Source organism: Polypterus senegalus, chromosome 9 (assembly GCF_016835505.1).
Source record: "Polypterus senegalus isolate Bchr_013 chromosome 9, ASM1683550v1, whole genome shotgun sequence".
In the NCBI taxonomy this organism is placed as follows: domain Eukaryota; kingdom Metazoa; phylum Chordata; class Cladistia; order Polypteriformes; family Polypteridae; genus Polypterus; species Polypterus senegalus.
This window is the reverse complement of record NC_053162.1, coordinates 175,591,633-175,606,988: the sequence shown is the minus strand read 5'-3', so window position 1 is coordinate 175,606,988 and position 15,356 is coordinate 175,591,633. Positions and strand designations below refer to the sequence as shown.

The window sequence follows — 15,356 nt, the reverse complement described above, 5'->3', positions numbered from 1 at the left end:
GGTCCTGATGGCACCCTGTCAACCACACTTGATTCACAAAAGGGAGGAGCAATTTCAGTTGCCAGTCTTTTAGGGTATGCCTCTACCAGCTTTGCACATCTAGAGACTGAAATCCTTGCCCATTCTTCTTTGCAAAACAGCTCCAGCTCAGTCAGATTAGATGGACAGCGTTTGTGAACAGCAGTTTTCAGATCTTGCCACAGATTCTCGATTGGATTTAGATCTGGACTTTAACTGGGCCATTCTAACACATGGATATGTTTTGTTTTAAACCATTCCATTGTTGCCCTGGCTTTATGTTTAGGGTCGTTGGCCTGCTGGAAGGTGAACCTCTGCCCCAGTCTCAAGTCTTTTGCAGACTCCAAGAGGTTTTCTTCCAAGATTGCCCTGTATTTGGCTCCATCCATCTTCCCATCAACTCTGACCAGCTTCCCTGTCCCTGCTGAAGAGAAGCACCCCCAGAGCATGATGCTGCCACCACCATATTTGACAGTGGGGATGGTGTGTTCAGAGTGATGTGCAGTGTTAGTTTTCCGCCACACATAGCGTTTTGCATTTTGGCCAAAAAGTTCCATTTTGGTCTCATCTGACCAGAGCACCTTCTTCCACATGTTTGCTGTGTCCCCCACATGGCTTTTGGCAAACTGCAAACGGGACTTCTTATGGTTTTGCTTTCTTCTTGCCACTCTTTCATAAAGGCCAACTTTGTGCAGTGCACGACTAATAGTTGTCCTATGGACAGATTCCCCCACCTGAGCTGTAGATCTCTGCAGCTCGTCCAGAGTCACCATGGGCCTCTTGGCTGCATTTCTGATCAGCGCTCTCCTTGTTCGGCCTGTGAGTTTAGGTGGACGGCCTTGTCTTGGTAGGTTTACAGTTGTGCCGTACTCCTTCCATTTCTGAATGATCGCTTGAACAGTGCTCCGTGGGATGTTCAAGGCTTTGGAAATCTTTTTGTAGCCTAAGCCTGCTTTAAATTTCTCAATAACTTTATCCCTGACCTGTCTGGTGTGTTCTTTGGACTTCATGGTGTTGTTACTCCTAATATTCTCTTAGACAACCTCTGAGGCCGTCACAGAGCAGCTGTATTTGTACTGACATTAGATGACACACAGGCGCACTCTACTTAGTCATTAGCACTCATCAGGCAATGTCTGCACTCAGACCAAAGGGGGCTGAAGAATTACGCACACCCCACTTTGCAGTTATTTATTTGTAAAAAATGTTTGGAATCATGTATGATGTTCGCTCCACTTCTCACGTGTACACCACTTTGTATTGGTCTTTCACGTGGAATTCCAATGAAATTGATTCATGTTTGTGGCTGTAATGTGACAAAATGTGGAAAAGTTCAAGGGGGCTGAATACTTCTGCAAGCCACTGTACAAAAGGCTGTGACACACTGAACTGATAATAAACATTGTAAGAGCCATTCTTAGTGAGTTCACGTTGTTTATGTTAAACTCACTTAAGTGTTGTCTTAATTTCAATAGATTATCGGTTTCTCATAGTTTAATTTAGATTATGGTATAATCTTTTATTCGGTAAATTAACACAAAATATACTCAGCAAAAAAAGAAACGTCCCTTTTTCAGGACTGTGTATTTCAACAATAATGTTTTAAAAATCCAAATAACTTTCCAGATCTTCATTGTAAAGGGTTTAAACAATGTTTTCCATGCATGTTCAATTAACCCTAATCAATTAATTAACATGCACCTGTGAAATGGTCGTTAAGACCTTAACAGCTTACAGAAAGTAGGCATTTAAGGTCACAGTTCTAAAAACGCAGGACACTAAAGAGACTTGTCTACCGACTGTGAAAGATGCCCAGGGTCCCTGCTCATCTGCGTGAACGTGCATTAGGCCTGCTGCAGGGAGGCATGAGGACTGCTGATGTGGCTAGGGCAATAAATTGCCATGTCCGCACTGTGAGACGCCTAAGACAGCGCTACAGGGAGACAGGAAGGACAGCTGATCATCCTCGCAGTGGAAGACCACGTGTAACAACACCTGCACAGGATCGGTACATCCGAATATCACACCTGCGTGACAGGTACAGGATGGCCACAACAACTGCCCGAGTCACACCAGGAACACACAATCCCTCCATCAGTGCTCAGACTGTCCGCAATAGGCTGAGAGAGGCTGGACTGAGGGCTTGTAGGCCTGTTGTAAGGCAGGTCCTTACCAGACATCACCAGCAACAACGCCTATGGGCACAAACCCACCTTCGCTGGACCAGACAGGAGTGGCAAAAAGTGCTCTTCACTGATGAGTCCCGGTTTTGTCTCACCGGGGGTGATGGACGGATTCGTGTTTATCGTCGAAGGAATTGAGCACGTCTGGGACCTGCTGGATCGCAGGGTGAGGGCTAGGACCATTCCCCCCCGAAATGTCCAGGAACTTGCAGGTGCCTTGGTGGAAGAGTGGGGTAACATCTCACAGCAAGAACTGACAAATCTGGTCCAGTCCATGAGGAGGAGATGCACTGCAGTACTTCAAGCAGCTGGTGGCCACACCAGAGACTGACTGGTACTTTGGATTTTGAGCCTCCCTTCATTCAGGGACACATTGTGAAACATTTGTAGTTTATGTCTTATGGTGTTGACTCTTTTAGTGTTCATACAAATATTTACACATTAAGTTTACTGAAAGTAAAACCAGTTGAAAGTCAGAGGACGTTTCTTTTTTTTGCGGAGTATAGAATTTTCTTTGCTATATCTGCAAAACTGAGTGTTAATTTAGTCAGTTAGGAAACAGTCTCACTGCTAGCTAAGCCTTAAATAGCAGATTGGCATGCAGCTTTCTGACTTCACTTCATGCTCTTACTGTTTTTGATAGGAGCATTTGAAAGTATGACCACAGATTTAGAGAAAAATGAAACAAGATAAAAAAAACCTTAATCAGAACTTTCTTTAAACAAGAACTTTTCCTTTCTTTCCTTCCTTCCATTTTTTCCTATATATTTAAGTGAACTGCTTTGCTTTGAATTTTTACTAAAACTTTTAAAACAAAGATATTTGCTCTGTGGAATTATTTGAACACACGTCACACTAATGTTAGAACTATCCTATGAAGCAAACTAAAAGCTGCAGAATTTTGGTAATTTGGGACAAATGTTGCGACACACATATTACACAGTACACAGCTCATAATACAGTATATACAATATATAAGCAGGGCAAATGTTTATATAAGGGGAATGTCCTATATAGTCAAATAATGCAAAGAGTACGCGACACGTGTTTCACCTTCAGGCGTACACACTCACTGCACCCCTCGCGGGGATCAGTAAAACTACGTAACATTCTATGATCTGCTCCTCGCAACTGAGAGGGCGTGGCGGACATTAGCTGACTTACAGACCAACCACATGCGTTACCTGGTAGATATATATATATATATATGATAGTGATCCCTTGCTATATCGCGCTTCAACTTTCGCGGCTTCACTCCATCGCAGATTTTATATGTAAGCATATCTAAATATATATCACGGATTTTTCACTGGTTCGCGGACTTCTGCAGACAATGGGTCTTTTAATTTATGGTACATGCTTCCTCAGTTGGTTTTCCCCGTTGATTTCATACAAGGGATGCTACTGGCGGATGGCTGAGAAGCTACCCAATCAGAGCATGTATTACGTATTAAATAAAACTTCTCAATGATCTACGATATGCTTCCCGCACCTTTGCATACTTAAAAGCCCGAACAGCACGTATTGATTTTTGATTGTTTGCTTTTCTCTCTCTCAATCTTACATTCTCTGCTCCTGACACGCACTCCTTTGAAGAAGAAGACATGTTTGCATTCTTTTAATTGTGAGATGGAACTGTCATCTCTGTCTTGTCATGGAGAACAGTTTAAACTTTTGAAAAAGAGACAAATGTTTGTTTGCAGTGTTTTAAAGTCCCTGTCTCTACAACCTCCTGTGTTTCTGTGCAAATCTGTGACCCAAGCGAGACAATATAAAAATAACAGTGTAAGCGTATGGTTTTTACTTTGCGGATTTTCACCTTTCGCAGGGTGTTCTGGAGCGCAACCCCCGCGATCGAGGAGGGATTACTGGTAATATGATATTTGTAACATCTAATATGTCTTATTTTCTCTTATTTTGTTTAATATATTGGGTAATACGAGTGTAATAGTGACTAAAGGGTGTTATTTCATGTCTAGAGGGCTCTAATAATGTTAAAAAAAATGTACTTAGAATGTCGTAAACAGGTTTTCTATGCTCTAACTGTGAAAATATTCGATTTATAAAATAAAGAATCCTACTTTACAGAAATTCATTGATCGCGGTAGAGTCTGGAACTGATTAACCGTGATAAACATATATATATATATAATCCACCAGGGGGTGCCACTGAGCCCTGACAGCAGACACAACTTGACCACAGATAGCTCCAAGTTCAATTACACAGCGAGATAGATAGATAGATAGATGTGAAAGGCACTATATGATAGATAGATAGATACTTTATTAATCCCAAGGGGAAATTCACAAAAGATTTATTAACAAAAGTACCTTTTTAGGCTATAGTCCAGCAAACAATTCAAAAACACACCAACATTTCACATCTCCTTCCTGCCCTCCTCCTCAAGGATCGTCTCCCTTCCTACCAGCTCCGACTCTCTGAGGAGATATGGTGGGCTTCTTTTAATCTGGACCCAGAAATGTTTCTGGTATCACGGCAGTGGTCGTCCAGAGCATTTCCAGGTTATACAGAAACCAGCGCAGTCTTCCCTGACAGCAACCTCTTGAGGCACCCAAGGACCCCAAAAGGGCTGCTCTTCTACACTCCAACTCCCATGAAGACCCTGTGGTAGTCCTGAGACCAGCTTGGAAAGACAATACCACCTATTGTGTGGGGGAATGAACTGCTTCTGGCATCCTTATTTGTCTAGTCTACCTGTTATCTGTTCACTTTGACTGGGATAACGGTCAGTACCTGTCCTTACATTATGGCCTCCTGGGCAGCTAAGGACTCACTTTCCATCTCATTTGGGATACCATAAATTACATATATATACTGTATATATATATTTCTATTATAAAAAAAATCCTGGGAGAGAAACACTAGGGATATGAGACGTGATCTTAATATTAAGATCACGGAAGACACTTAAAAGACCTGTGAGACGAAAGAGATTTGCCACGGAGCATCTCGTGGGCACCTTAAACATGAGACTTTGTGCCAAGAGATTGACCCAGGACCGTCTCGTGATGACGTGGAACATCAGATTCTTGCAAGATACGCCCTACTTAGAATCAATATCAAATAAGACCACAGACAGCAAAACACTCATTCGTGTACACTAAGGCTTTGAGTGCACACAGGTCCAGGACTCACAGCGCATATAAAGCTTATAAGGACAATACGTTATAAATGAAACGTAGACGACTAAGTGAAGAAGAAAGCAGTGCGGAGAAAAGAGACTCAAAAGCGTTGGAGAGACAAAAAAGAAAAAGAATAATCTAGGTGCAAATTCAGAAAATAAGGAAAGTAATTATTAGTCCGGAACAAGTGGAATTGGAAAAAAAAAAAAAGCAGGTCCAATCGGGCTCAGAAGTAAAAGACAAAGTAGAACTTCATAAAGATGTTCACAATTGTTGGAGCTAAACACATGCAGAGCAGGTTAGAGATTATGAAAGCAGTGGAATCCGAAAGGCTCAAAAAAAAAAAAGATGGCGTGATACATATGTGGAGAAAGTTAAAGAATATGAAAGTAGGAAAATGAGAAAGTATAAAAAAAAAAGAAAGTAAAGATCGCAGGAGCGCAAACAAACGGAAATTATTACTTGAAAAAGGGAAAATAATCACCACGGACCAGGTGCCATTGAAACAAAAGCAGGATAAAACGAGGACAGAAATAAAAGACAAAGAGTACAAAAAAAAAAAAAGTAAAACGTCATAAAGAGGTTAAAAAACCCAGTCTGAGGTCCTTAGCACTCTGGAGAAGGTTTTTTGTCCAGGATATCCCTGTACTTGGCCGCATTCATCTTTCCCTCGATTGCAATCAGTCGTCCTGTCCCTGCAGCTGAAAAACACCTCCACAGCATGATGCTGCCACCGCCATGCTTCACTGTGGGGACTGTATTGGACAAGTGATGAGCAGTGCCTGGTTGTCTCCACACACACTGAGGAGAGGCAAGACACATGACAGCCCGCATGGAGATTGCTAAAAGACACCTGAAGGACTCTGAGATGGTGAGAAATAAGATTCTCTGGTCTGATGAGACCAAGATAGAACTTTTTGGCCTTAATTCTAAGCGGTATGTGTGGAGACAACCAGGCACTGCTCATCACTTGTCCAATACAGTCCCCACAGTGAAGCATGGTGGTGGCAGCATCATGCCGTGGGGGTGTTTTTCAGCTGCAGGGACAGGACGACTGGTTGCAATCGAGGGAAAGATGAATGCGGCCAAGTACAGGGATATCCTGGACAAAAACCTTCTCCAGAGTGCTAAGGACCTCAGACTGGGCCGAAGGTTTACCTTCCAACAAGACAAGGACCCTAAGCACACAGCTAAAATAACGAAGGAGTGGCTTCACAACAACTCTGTGACTGTTCTTGAATGGCCCAGCCAGAGCCCTGACTTAAACCCAATGGAGCATCTCTGGAGAGACCTAAAAATGGCTGTCCACCAACGTTTACCATCCAACCTGACAGAACTGGAGAGGATCTGCAAGGAGGAATGGCAGAGGATCCCCAAATCCAGGTGTGAAAAACTTGTTGCATCTTTCCCAAGAAGACTCATGGCTGTATTAGCTCAAAAGGGGGCTTCTACTAAATACTGAGCAAAGGGTCTGAATACTTAGGACCATGTGAGATTTCAGTTTTTCTTTTTTAATAAATCTGCAACAATTTCAAAAATTCTTTTTTTGGTCTGTCAATATGGGGTGCTGTGTGTACATTAATGAGGGAAAAAATTAATTTAAATGATTTCAGCAAATGGCTGCATTTTAAGCCAGGTAGGAGCCAGGGTTATTTACGACACCTTCTAGTGCGACTTCACTAACACCCTTTCAGAAGCATGTCTGTTGTAAGCGCAGTGCAGGGCGAGGAACTTGAACTAGGTGAACCGCTGGTTGATGTGCGTCCGCTGCCCAGGCCGCGTCATGTTACGGTCAGAGCCCCTCTCGAGGAGGAGTTGAGCCTGCTGGATACCCTGTGGGTCTCCAGTCCAGAGCAGCCCGAGATCGGAGAGGGGCAGCTTCTGCAAGACCTGACGCTGCGCCTAGAACAGCTAGAGACGTGGGTTGATGACATCGCCCGCAGTTTTCTCAATCATGATGAAACTGTCCATGACCTGATCGATGCCACAGCTGCCCGAGTTTCCGGAGAGACGGTTGGGAGGGTGCAGCGTCTGGAGCAGTCCTTCGCGAAGTGTGTGCAGCGCCTGGAAGCCAATATGAGAGAGGAGATCAGGAGGCAGGTGCAAGAGAGCTGGCGTGCCGTCACGCAGCCACTGGGGCAGTCGACTCCTGTAGCGGGAGTGAGGAACGACTGGGGACAGTCGGCCTTGTCCGTTGCGGTGCCGCGGATGGAGTTTCCAGTTGCCCGTTCAAGTGCGGGGTGTCACTGGAGAGGCGGTCGTAGATACAGGGAGCACTTATGCCCTTATGAAATACAGCTTGTGGGAAAAGCTTAAAGTGCCTCATGAGCAGTTAAGGGAAAGTGCAAAAGTAAAATTCTTTCTTGCGGATGGAAGGGCGCACGGGGCAAAGGGCAGGGTTCCCATGAGGTTCTGCTTACATGAGACACACTGGGAGACAGAAGTTTACATCCTGGAAGATGACCACCTGTCAATGCCCTTGTTACTGGGAATGGACTCTCTGGTGTCGGTAGGTCTTACCATCCATCTGTCGCGGCTGGAGTATGAGTTGCCGGGGGGTGGAGTCCATCGGTTTGGGACGAAGGCTCAAGGTAATCTGGTTTGGCCTAACTTGTGTTATTACCTTGCGCAGTTGGTGGACGAGCCCAGCCCAGTAGAGAAGGCTATTCTTGAACAGCCGGAGCTCGTTCAGCCGCTGCTTAGGAGGTGGCACTCTGTGTGGGCGGACAAATTGGGTCGGACTGAGGTGGTGTGTCATCACATTCACACAGTCGACCCTGTCCCTGTTCGGCACAGAGCTTACAGAGTGTCGCCTCTGAAAAGAGGAATAATCAAGGAGTGGGTCGACCAGATGTTGGTGGGAGGGGTCATTGAGCCTTCCACCTCGCCTTGGGCTAGCCCTGCGGTGCTCGTTCAGAAGGCCGACGGGACCTACCGATTCTGTGTGGACTATCGGGAGCTGAACAAGAAGACCTTAGATGATGCTTACCCCATGCCCCTCATTCATGACATCTTGGAGTCTTTGCATGGGGCAGCAGTTTTCAGCTCCCTTGATCTGAAGTCCGGGTATTGGCAGGTGAGGATGGGGAAGAGTAGTATGGAGAAGACCGCCGTCATCACCTCGGAGGGGTTGTTCCAGTTTCGGGTGATGCCCTTTGGACTTAAAAACGCTGGGGCGTCATTCCAACGGCTAATGGAGCAGGTCCTCCGGGGACTCATTGGAAAGACCTGTTTCGTGTATATTGATGACATCATTGTATTCTCCCCATCTGTCTCACAACATCTGAAGGACCTTGATCACATCTTCCAGCGACTGCAGAAGGCTCATCTGACACTCAACACCGAAGTGTAGATTTCTACAGGACCATCTAAACTTCCTCGGCCATTTGGTGTCGGCAGACGGGTCCGGGTAGACCCAAAGAAAATTAAGTCCATCTTGGACTACCCAGCCCCAGGAGGTAAAAGTCTCCAGCGCTTCCTGGGGATGGCTGGGTGGTTCCACAAATTTGTGCATGGGTTTGCCGACATCGCTGCCCCTTTGTTCCAGCTGCTGAGGAAGGGATCCCCCTGGGAGTGGTCACCAACGTGCCAGGACTCCTTTGAAAGACTTAAACAGGCATTGATATCGCCTCCAGTCCTGGCACAGCCTGATCCCAAATTAACCTTTCAGGTCCACACAGACACAAGTGACCTCGGACTCGGCGCCGTTCTTGCTCAAACTAATCAAGGAGAAGAGAAGTGGTGGCCTATGCTTCACGGTCACTGAAGGGCAGTATAATTATTCCACCACCGAGAAGGAATGCCTGCTGTCGTGTGGGCCGTGGAAAAGTGGCGTCACTTCCTGGAGGGGACATCCTTTGAAGTCTAAACCGACCATAGGGCTCTGACCTGGGCATTCAATTGCCCGAAGACCACGTCTAGGCTAACAAGGTGGGTTTTGCACCTCCAACAGTTCACATTCAGGGTGTGCTATCGGAAGGGTTGTGCTAATGTGGTGTCCGATGCCTTATCCCGGGTGCACGAGCCCGCACCGATGGTATGTGCGGTATCGGTCTCTAACCCTTGGCCTGATCTTCCCCTGAACATGCAGGAAATTGTTCACTCTCAAGCAGCCAGTCCTGTGTGTCAGGGGTTGAGAGAGGGCTCAGGGGGGAGGTCTGACCGCATACATTATAGGGAACTTCAAGGGGCACTCTATCGCTGCGTTCCTACAAAAGACCGGGGTTACCATTATCAGTTGGTAGTGCCCGAGACATACGTGCCCAAGTTCCTACAGTATTACCATGACAGCCCGATCGGTGGTCACCTTGGATGTACTAAGACGCTGTTTAAAATCTTGGAGGTGGCATGGTGGCCGACGATACGCAAAGACGTCTGGTCCCATGTCCAGACTTGTACCACCTGTCAGCAATACAAAACCCCACCTGGTCTCCCCTCAGGACAGCTCCAGCCAGTAACCATCACTACCCCGGGGGAGAGCCTAGGCGTGGACCTACTGGGACCATTACCCACTAGTAAGGACCGGAAGACCTACCTGATGGTGGATGTGGACTATTTTACCCGATGGGTGGAGCTATTCCCTATGGCTAATGCCACAGCCAAGAAGATATGTTCCACCCTGAAGGATGAGATCTTTACCCGATGGGGGGTGCCGAAGAACATCATCTCAGACCGGGGCCCGCAGTTTACCAGCTCAGAGGCCGAAGAATTTTGGAAGCAATGGGGGGTGGTTCACCTGAAGACAACAGCGTACCATCCCCAATCTAATCGCACTGAGCGGGTGAACCGGACCCTGAAGACAATGATTGCATCCTTCGTCGGAGACCATCATCAGGATTGGACAAAGTGGCTGCCTGAGCTGCGGTTCGCACTGAACACGGCGGTGCACGAGGTTACGGGTGAGACCCCTGCATTATTAGCTTTAGGCAGACAGCTAAACGGTCCACTAGAGAGGATAATTAATCATAAACCACCCAATCCAGACACCTCAATACATGATCATTTGCAAACACTACAGCTTATCACACAACGGGTAAAGGAGAGGATGGTGAGGTCCCAGTCCAGACAATCTCAATCGTACAACCGGAGACATAAGCCTGTGCAATTCTCAGTTAGGGAGAAAGTCTGGATCAGGACTCATCCCCTCTCCAAAGCCTCCGATAAATTCACAGCTAAACTGGCTCCGAAGTGGTTCGGCCCGGCAACTATAGTCGAAAAGAAAGGACCAGTGACCTATGCGGTACAGTAGGGATTGCCAGGGACGAAGAAAGTAGACACTGTTAACATCGCTAACCTCAAGCCTTGGTTCGGCCATACACCATGGCCTGGGGAGGGGGATTGTAGCAGTGCTACCATTGGTTAGAACTGCATGTCCCAGCAGTCCTTGCAGGGCTGTTGGGGGCAAAGGTGGCTAGAGGGGTTTAAAAGGAGGGCAGGGGTCGAAGAGAAAAGGAAGGTTTGTTCTTGTTTGTTTGGTGCTTGTAATAACTGTTGAACTGCCTGTCGTTGTCTGCCATATATCATCGTGTCCTGGATTGTATTGTTTGTTGGGGTCTGGTTATCATTTGTCTACCTGTGTACTGTTACTGAGGACGTTGTCTGGAGTCATTGGCTTTCACGGAAGAAGGAGCGCTCCTGAACTATTCATCTGTCAACCTACTTCAGCAACTACCGGTAGGACTGTGTTTTTCCATTTCCCTCGCTTCATTCAAATCACTGGACAGAACTTCACCGCTGATTATTTCATACATGGACTTTACTGCGTGTTTGTCATGTTTACTTGTTAAATGTAATATCGCCGAAGGGATCAGGGGTGGTATTGTTGTTTCAATTAGTTAATTTAATTTTCATTATACTTTTTATTGTTTAAGTTCCCAGCGTGTTTTCTTCTTTGTCTCTGTAGTGTGTGTGTGTGTGTGCCGTGCCAAGGCTGGGGTTGTCCCAGGTAATCCTCCAGTAAAATAAATTAATCACCGTCACGCACAACGGTGTAAATCTTAGCGGCTTCTGTGAAAAACTGGAGTGAAAAATTGAAGGGGGTCTGAATACTTTCCATACCCACTGTATGTGTATATATTGCTAGTCAAAACTTTTAGAACACCTCAGTTTTTCATCACATTTAATCAGTTGAAATGCAATGAATGACCTAGAATGGTCAAAAGATAAGCAGTAAACTGCCAGAGGTTTAAATTTAAAGTTTATGTTAGCAAAAAACAAATGGGCTTTCTTCAGGGAACAACTAATAAGTTACAACCTACAGATGATCTGCAGCAATTAAATTAAACTAAGCCTTGCAAGTTGAAGCAAACAGTTTGCACAGGTGTCCCAACTTCTGTTGATTACTTAAAAATCCTTTTTCTGTCATAAAATAGAGTTGGAACAGACTGTGTTACTGCACCCTCTGAAGTACGACTTGGACAATATCGCAGTGATAATGGCAAGAACAGTGATTAACAAATGAAACGAGACCAAGCATTATTACCCTTAGAAGTGTGGGCTTTCCACTTAGAGAAATTATTTAAAAAAAAAAAAGGAAAGTGTCAGTGAGTCCAGTGGTGTCCCATATATAATACAGGACACCATATACTGTATGTGTATATATATATAAAAATATAAAATATATAAATAAATAAATAAATGTACTGTAAACAGTAAAGGCTGAACACTGACCTGCTGGGAGACGTCCATCTCTTTGCTTCTTCTCAGCAGTTGTCAGGTACGCCGTCGGGGTTCCGCCCTCAATGCTGCTATGAGGCTGCTGACCTGCCACAACAAACTACAAAGAGCCGTGGCTACACATTCCCAGAAAGGCTAGCAGCTTCCATTTCATGGAATACCTACTCATTTCATGCTCCAAACAGCAGACTGTACACAGAGGCCGGCAGATGGACATCTTGGGCCCAATTCTGCCCTTCTTCTCATGCAGCACGTCACTCAGGTGATGTCAAATTATTTGTTCTGCGTTTCTATCGGCCTTAGGGGTTTGTTGTTCAAAGATGACTTTAATAGCAGGAGTGTACAGGTAAACTCAATTCTCACAAAGATTTTGATTAAAGAGCCTTTGGAAGAGCAGGCGTGTCCGGGGTTGGGTCAATAAGAATAAACCAGAATGTATTTATCTTGTCAGTTCATCTGCTGTTTCGCAGCTTTTCACATTACAGAGAAGTCCACTTACTATGAAAGCCTTTGGGTTTGCTGCCATGGTTTCATAAACTTTGAAACACTACACCACACACAACTATCGCAGCTCCACCAAGACACACCTAAAGACAGTTTGAAAGTGCAACAAATTAGAGCAATCAGGCCCATCGGTGGCAAGTCACCACATGTCCTATTTTGCTTGTCACCCATGGCCTCTTTAACCCAGTCCCATAAATCCCATCAATCCAAGCTTCTTGCTGCACCCAACCTCAAGCAGAACACACAGCTTTGGTGTTAAAGCCTACAACCATTCAAGACGCTCAGAGTCAGGTAGGGTAAGCACCCTGAGGAATCTGATCCGTAAAGTCTTCTTGAGGCCCTGTGACGTACTTGTTTGTAAATACTGAGGCCTGTTGGTCTCCTCTGTGTGAGCCCACCTTGTCCATGAGAGTTTGGCAAGGGCAGCCGCAGGTACCAGTTACTACTGTGCCTTCATTTTAATTGACTTGCTTTCTAGAAGTCAGAATGCTTTGTTGTTTTGGAAGGCAAACAATAACAAGATGCAAAGTGGACCAACGGATGACCGGCTAACTTGACCCCATCTGCACCTTTGTGTCTATCAAGCAATTTCTGTTTCCGTAGAATACGTGAAAAGAAAACAAAGTGAAATCTAAGAATTACTAAGCTGCTCTGATTCATCAAACATTTCATGTCCTCAAAGCAAAAGAACACCAACAGTTTTGGAGATGTCTGGTTTGGCAGAACTTCAGCAACTAACAAGGCACAGAAATAAATACAAAATGGGCGGAAAGAAAAATGTCAGCCCACCAGGAAACAGGCTTGTGACAACTGAGAAGGCCACACACAGATGGAGATGGAGTCAGTCCTCGAGTTCTTAAGGCCTGTACTGACAAGCTTTGTGGTGTTCTTGGTCACCTGTTCAGTCTGTCCCCAAGGGTGCAAAAAGTCCCACTGCTGTGGGAAACATCCTGCATTGTAAGGTGGGCTCTTCATCACTTAATGACTACAGACCAAGGGCACTTATGTCTCACATCATGAAAACCATCAAGAGGCTTGTCCTGGACTATATGAGCCCTCTTGTGGTAGACCACCATGACCCAGTGCAGTTTACCCATCAGACAAAGATTTGAGTGGAAGATGGAACTATCTATCTGCTCCACAAGACTGGACAATGGTGGCAGCACTGTGATGATGTGTATTGATTTCTCCAGCACCTTCAATACCATCCTGCCATACCTGTTAAGGGGTAAACTCAGAGATAAGCAGATGGCTGAGCCTGATAATGGACCCTGTCAGGGTAGACCCCAGCTTGTGAGGCTCAAGGACTGTGTGAGCAACACTGGAGCACCACAAGGAACAGGCCTGTCCACTTCTCTCTTCACACCTCAGACTAGAAATACAAGAGCAGGTCATGTCACTTGGAGAAATTCTCAGATGATTCTGCACTTATGGGGTTATCAATATGGGTGATGAGACAGAGGAGAGGAGCCAGGGGGGAACTACAACTTAACATCAGCAAAACCAAAAAACTGGAGATTGACTTTCAGCGCATCTAAGCGCCTCCATATCTGGTGTTCACTATTCAAGGAGTGGATGTTGAGGTGGTGCACTCATACAACTACTTCGGGGTCCACATCAATGACAGGTTGCACTCGTCTTGAAGCACAGAGGAATTATAGAAGAAAAGGGAGAGCAGTCTATTTTTGCTTTGGAGGCTGCGTTCCTTTAATGTGGGAAGTGACATCCTTCACATCTTCTACAACTCTGTGATGGCCAGTGTCCTTCAAGAGAGGACCACCGAATCAACATGCTAATTGAAAAGGCAGGCTCAATTATGAGATGCACCCTGGACCTCCTGGGACAAAACTGAGTGCAATTATGAACAATGCTGCACATCCCCTCCCTGACACACCAACACTGAGGATTTTCATCCAATGGAATCATCCAGCAGAAGTGTGTGAGGAAACATTATGAGGACTTCTTTATACCAATAGCAATACTCCTGTACTGTGTCTCAATTGGACTAGGACAGCAACTGCAAAGTCAGATGTTTTAGTAATTCTGGAATAACCCTAGGTAAAACCTAAACGTCCTCCTTTAGGACATTAATTAAAATTACACCAGAAGGAGGAGGATCCATTAACAGCAAAGAGTACCTACTAATTAGGAAACTGACCCAAATAAAAAACTCCAGCCAAATGAAACCACAGTAAGATGCACTGATATGTTGAGGACAACTCTCCACAAAGGTGGCCACAGCAGGGACAGTCACTCATATCTGTGACTCCTGCCGTGCCCAGCAGTGGCAGATGCCCTGCGATTGAAAGCTTCAACTACCTGCAGCCTTGAACAGATGACAGATGGGAAGAGGAACACTGACCTGCGCGATAGCCCTAAGGAGTGTTCTAGTTAGGTCCACAGATGAAGAGGGGATGCAAACACTTTCAAATGAACCCCTGATGCAGTACCTGAAGGCCAATGGTGGCAGTGGTGGTGGTGGTGGTGGTGGTGGCGGCACTACATATGGTCTTATTTATTTTTAACTTTAACTGATTCTTCCTGTTTTAATGTAAACACAGGCCCAGTTTTGGAAACACTCAGTGCTATTTTCAGGAAAGGCACATTTGTAACACACACACAAAAATCCTTTTGTATTTTAGGAGGGAATTTGTATATTTCAGTTAAGGGGGTGCGTCGGTCTGCACTGCTCCTTCACAGTTCTGGGACACCGTGCTCAAATTCTGCCACCTGCTTGTAGTGAATGTGTGGTTCCCTGGGCTGTCTGGTTAACTATGAACCTTAACTTAGCTCTGTGTGAGTCTTAGTGTGCCCAGCCATAGACCAATGCTA

At 45.5% G+C, this 15,356-nt stretch overlaps 1 protein-coding gene across 1 annotated transcript in view; it reads right to left on the bottom strand.

The window, feature by feature from the left end:
• Positions 1-12,047, bottom strand: part of pip5kl1 (phosphatidylinositol-4-phosphate 5-kinase-like 1) — a 102,761-nt gene extending 90,714 nt beyond the window's left edge. Inside the window, exon 1 of the mRNA XM_039764353.1 lies at positions 12,015-12,047. Within this exon, the coding sequence (XP_039620287.1) occupies positions 12,015-12,032 (18 nt within the window). The 5' untranslated portion in view covers positions 12,033-12,047. The remainder of the gene's footprint in view (positions 1-12,014) is intronic.
• Between the last annotated feature and the right edge of the window lie 3,309 nt (positions 12,048-15,356).